The 4,858-nt window shown below is 37.0% G+C and overlaps 1 protein-coding gene across 1 annotated transcript; it reads right to left on the reverse strand.

The window, feature by feature from the left end:
- Positions 1–247: 247 nt before the first annotated feature.
- LOC146160614 (small ubiquitin-related modifier 2-A-like) lies at positions 248–4,254 on the reverse strand. The gene is made up of 5 exons (XM_083383781.1): positions 4,050–4,254; positions 3,419–3,469; positions 2,692–2,769; positions 2,528–2,599; positions 248–1,804 (listed from the first exon to the last, which is right to left on the reverse strand). Exons 1-5 carry the CDS (start codon positions 4,083–4,085, stop codon positions 1,730–1,732), a joined length of 312 nt encoding a protein of 103 aa, XP_083239907.1. The 5' UTR covers positions 4,086–4,254; the 3' UTR covers positions 248–1,729.
- Positions 4,255–4,858: the final 604 nt, after the last annotated feature.

Below are 4,858 nucleotides of genomic sequence, written 5' to 3' on the forward strand. Positions count from 1 at the left end.
AGGCGGCGGGCCGGATGATCCGGCCCGTGGGCCGTAGGTTGCCGAACCTTGCTCTAAAAGGTCAAAGGTCATTGTAGCGTATTGAGGTATGTAGTTAGGGGTAAGAGGCGCTGGCTCTAGACGAGAGCCGACGGCTGCCTAAATCCCTTACCCTTACAAGTCCTTAATCTGACTCCAAAGAAGCAGGCCGCTAAAATACTTGTCCTTTACTTCTTGAACTCTAGACAAAATCACTTCACTCAGTAGATAATTGCCCGTTGAGTATATTCACAAATCTCAGAAACACAACGATGTAACGAAGCGGTGATTCAAGCCGCTAATCATTAAGACGTATTAAATAGAATGCCTGAGAAACGTTGAAAGCGCACAATTCGGCGTAAATTAATTTTTGATTTCTCGAACCCTTTATGACACAAATAAATTTCTGACGTACAATGATGAAATGCGATACATCGAATAATAGATACATGGCGATAAATGTCATGCACAATTCGGTAAGTTTAGCATTTGGCTTTAATTTAGCAAACATATAATTTGGGTCTCTGTGTCGCTATATTAGCGCTTTCAGACACCAACTCTGTCAGCAGTAACGCTGCAGGTATTAGTATGTTAGTAAGGGGGGTCTGCTAGGGGTTGTTAGAGGCAAAGAGATGTAGATATGCGTCGTCTAGATAATTTGCGTAGTCGAATGCTCCTCGGGATATAGTTCATTCCCGAAGGATCTTCATAGTTAGCTGGGCTGTCACACGTAGCTTGAGATTTCTTCAGTAAATCAGCGTGAGTCTTCAATAGAATTCACTTTACTGAAATCTGTTGAACGGAAGCAAAGACGTGGCATCACGTATTCTTGTGCTGAGAAGTTCAACGCAGTGTTTGATGAAGTGCGTTCAGAGTTGCACTTAAGATTGAGATCATATTCGATCACAATGAGCGGTCGGAAAGCTGTTCTCGTGACAAGTCGGTTCCGATGCGTAGTGGACCTGTGAGGACGCCTGGAAACTTTTGAAGCTGGGGAGCATGTTGATGTACAGAAACCTTTGATAGCCTCCATATGTCTTGCCACCAAACAGCATGTTTGTATGACAATGGTAGATGTGGATTCACAAAGGGTGTAGGGTGAAAAGGTGAAGGGTCAAGTTTGTACGGTGCAGCCGAGATTCGAACTCGGTTCGCGAACAATAAGTCAACTGTATAATTACAGCTTAAACGTGGTCCCGGTCCCACAGCGCGTAATGTTATAAAAGCGTGAGAACAGGAAATGATTTAGTGGCGCTGCGAGCGGCGTTTAAAAATGCACTGCGTGAAAAATCGGGACACGATATAAAACTTTTTATACAATTTAGTACTTCGTAGTACTTTTCACATAATATGCTAAACATTACATCGAGAACAAAAAATTGCCCCTTACTGGTATCAGAAAAGTATATAACGATTTATCGCATTGCTATAGCATTTGTTATTTGGCCCGACAGTTTAAAAGGTTACACACCCCCGCTCTAGTTTATTGTGGGTCAACTTGCCCATGGAATTTCCTTCTGTCATCTTAGAGATTGTTACAAATCCCAGCAACACATGAAGCGGTGATTCAAGTCGCTAAGCAGCAACACGTATCAAATAGAATGCCTGAGAAACGTTGAAAGCGCACAATTCGGCGTTAGGTCACGCGTCAGTGAACAACGGTCACGTGTATAGTGACGTCAAATTAGGCAATATTGAGCAAAAATGCATGTTAAATGCTACAGTCATGGCCATCCAAAGTTTGCTGTTGGAAAACCTCAATGACATCATCATCACACATATTCAGCTAGAAGAAAAAGTAGGGCATTACAAAGAACACAACAAACTTGGTATGAGAAACCCCTCTTTAAATTATTTCATGCAAAATAAGCTTGGTATAAAAATTGATGCAAAATTAAAATCAGAGTAAAAAATAGTTCAAATAGGGTTATTTAAAGTAGGTAGCTTATTTATTGGTTTTATTCTCGAGAAGTAGGATTCAATTCTAGTATATATACCATATATAAAATGTTGCACCCTAGTTTATACAATGCATGAAATTGAAAATTTTAATGCTCAACACATGCTTTTCTGTGAAAACTGGATCTTTATTAATTTTCTTATTATCTTTTACAATAGAATTTTTGCAGTTTTGCAACTAATGACACATTTTTTCTAAAAAAAAAAGGTGCAGTGTATCTAAAGTCTAAACTTTAATTGTATTCTTAATATGATTTTAGTTTTTAAATATGTTTCATAGTTAGTTTGTTTTTAAATATGTTTCATATATTCCTTTAGATTACAAATACCACTGAAATAAATTAGCTATAACTAGCAACATAGAAGATGTAACTATATTTGAATATTTAAAAAAATTGAAAAAAAACAATTGTATTTTCTTTCTTTTTTCTTTTAATTTTCAATTCTAGTCTTAGGTACTTTTTTGAACAAACCCTTATATGTTTTCCTAATCCCCAAGTATACTCAGATTTCAATTATATATACATATATAATATATAAAAAAGATTACCTTTTGAGGGGTGTCATTTTTATTTATATCTTGTCCATCAAATACAAATCGTATACTGCTCATAGATTGGTCCTTGAAAATACACAAAAAACAAATAATTGCAAAGACATAAAATAACAGAGTAAATTATAAAGAATTGCGATTTAATAACTGTTCTTCCATACCTGCCGGTCACAATAAGCTTGCATCAGTTTTTTAAGTTCGGTAAGACGCTTTATTTTAAACCACACCAGAGAACCATCCTAAAATACAATTTAAATATTATAAGCTAATTCTAAATACAAAAGGATAAGAAGATACGGATAAGCAACATCTAAATCTATATGAGGTGTCAAAACCTATAGCCCATAGTTCAACTAGCCAGCAATGTCTATAGAAAACAGGGCATGAGACCATGCCACATACTTTTTGGCTATTTTAACCACACTTAAATGGAAAATAGAAAAATCAAACTAAATATATTGAATACTTTTAGCCAGGTGTGAGCACTCTGTTTTTAAAGGGATGACCAACCCAAAATGTCTAGGGCGTTTTGCAAACACCACAAGAAGGTATGAATTGAGCCCGAAAATATTTCCCTGTGTAATTTAACGCTGAAAATGATAATAATTTTGACTCCCTTGTGGCAAAGGTTCGTATTCAAAAGTAAACAACATTTGTCATTGCCAGTTTTCTAAACATGTTTTGGAAGCACTAGGCCAGTTACCGATTTGAGTTCCGAAGTTAAGCTCAAAGGTGGATCTGTTTGTTTTTCAGTTTCATGAAATTGTTACCTAATCAAACTGTGAAACATTGACAATTACGTTGAACACTTTAAAGGTAACAGACCAATAAGGTAGCCCGGATTTAATTCAACATGAGCTTACACATGATATAATATTATATACATACTGAACCAGTAACTTTTAGGTTGACGTGGTCATTTTCCTCAGAATTTACATCCTGTGAAAAATATACCCTTTGGTTAAAATGGAATATTTAGCTATGATGTAGTTACAGTATCTTACTGTCGCAGTTGAATGTTAACCATAAAGAGGATCTGAGAAGATTAGGAAACATTGGTCTAGGTCGGTGGTTCTCAACCTTTTGTCTTTTGTGGTCATTGCACAAAAATTCTGTGGCCCAATAATTTTTTACGAAAGAACAAACTATAACAAATGTTTAGAACAAAAAATAGCGAAGCATATATCAAAACAGATTATTTATTAAACCGTGCATTAGTGAGGTACTTGCTTCTGAACAAAAACATTTTTATGTTTTATTTACATTCCTTCTTAATTCCTCCCCAAGCCATTATTCCTGTAAAATTAGGTATAGTGACACAAATGAAACTAAATTCTTCAATAAATCTAGCTTTTTAAAATTAGTCTGTGGCCCACTGGTTGAGAACTGCTGGTCAAGCACAAAACAATAAATTTAATTACTATTTATCAGGTGCATTTATACATATTGCCTAGTTGCCACAAAAATACCTTGTTGTTCATAAAAAAAGCAAATAAATTCGTAAAAAATATTAAAATACTTGTGAAGGCTTTTGGTTGTTTTTTTCATCACACATTCTTGATATTTGTTCTATGAGTCAAACAAATAAACGCTCTTCCTTCAACAAATTGCTCACTTTAAAAAATCAAATAAAACAGTGTGTCTCAACTCTTTTTGCAATTGTATTTCTGCTACAGAAAAAAAACCAGAAGCTTCTCTCTTAATCATGCTTCCTCTACTTCCTTTTTCAATAGTGACCACTGATCTCTATCGAGCAAAGTCGAAATAATTTCTATGGACCGAAAAGCCATCGCAGACTCGCCGAATCTGTCGATCTATGATGCAAGCAGAGCAAGCCAGAAAAACAACTGGCCTGCAGTGAGGTTCGAACTCACGACCTCCGGTCAAGCCGGGACCGTCGCTCTACCAACTGAGCTATGCAGGCTCAGAGAGGAGCGAGTCGAGAAACAACCATGCGCCAATACTTGCACATTATGTTAGTACAAGCAACTTCACACTGGGGGATCATCAGTCCGTATCAATCAATGAAAGACACACACAAACATATGTGTTTAATAACATCTGTGATCTAGCCCCTCGGAAGTTGCTTTATGACCAACGATTACGGCTTCCGTATCAATAGTACACCGAAAAGTCATCGCAGACTCGCCGAATCTGTCGATCTATGATGCAAACAGAGCAAGCCAGAAAAACAACTGGCCTGCAGTGAGGTTCGAACTCACGACCTCCGGTCAAGCCGGGACCGTCGCTCTACCAACTGAGCTATGCAGGCTCAGAGAGGAGCGAGTCGAGAAACAACCATGCGCTAATACTTGCACATTATGTTAG

Source organism: Ascidiella aspersa, chromosome 3, assembly GCF_963924565.1.
Source record: "Ascidiella aspersa chromosome 3, kaAscAspe10.2, whole genome shotgun sequence".
Taxonomy (NCBI): Eukaryota; Metazoa; Chordata; class Ascidiacea; order Phlebobranchia; family Ascidiidae; genus Ascidiella; species Ascidiella aspersa.

Excerpts from the sequence above, each read along its gene's own strand:
- LOC146160614 (XM_083383781.1), bottom strand. The coding sequence starts at position 4,085 with ATGTGTGATGAAAAAAACAACCAAAAGCCTTCACAA. Across the intron at positions 2,600-2,691 it reads AAGCTTATTGTGACCGGCAG|GACCAATCTATGAGCAGTAT; the intron begins GTATGGAAGAAC and ends TGTATTTTCAAG. Across the intron at positions 1,805-2,527 it reads AAAATGACACCCCTCAAAAG|CTGAATATGTGTGATGATGA; the intron begins GTAATCTTTTTT and ends TTTTTCTTCTAG.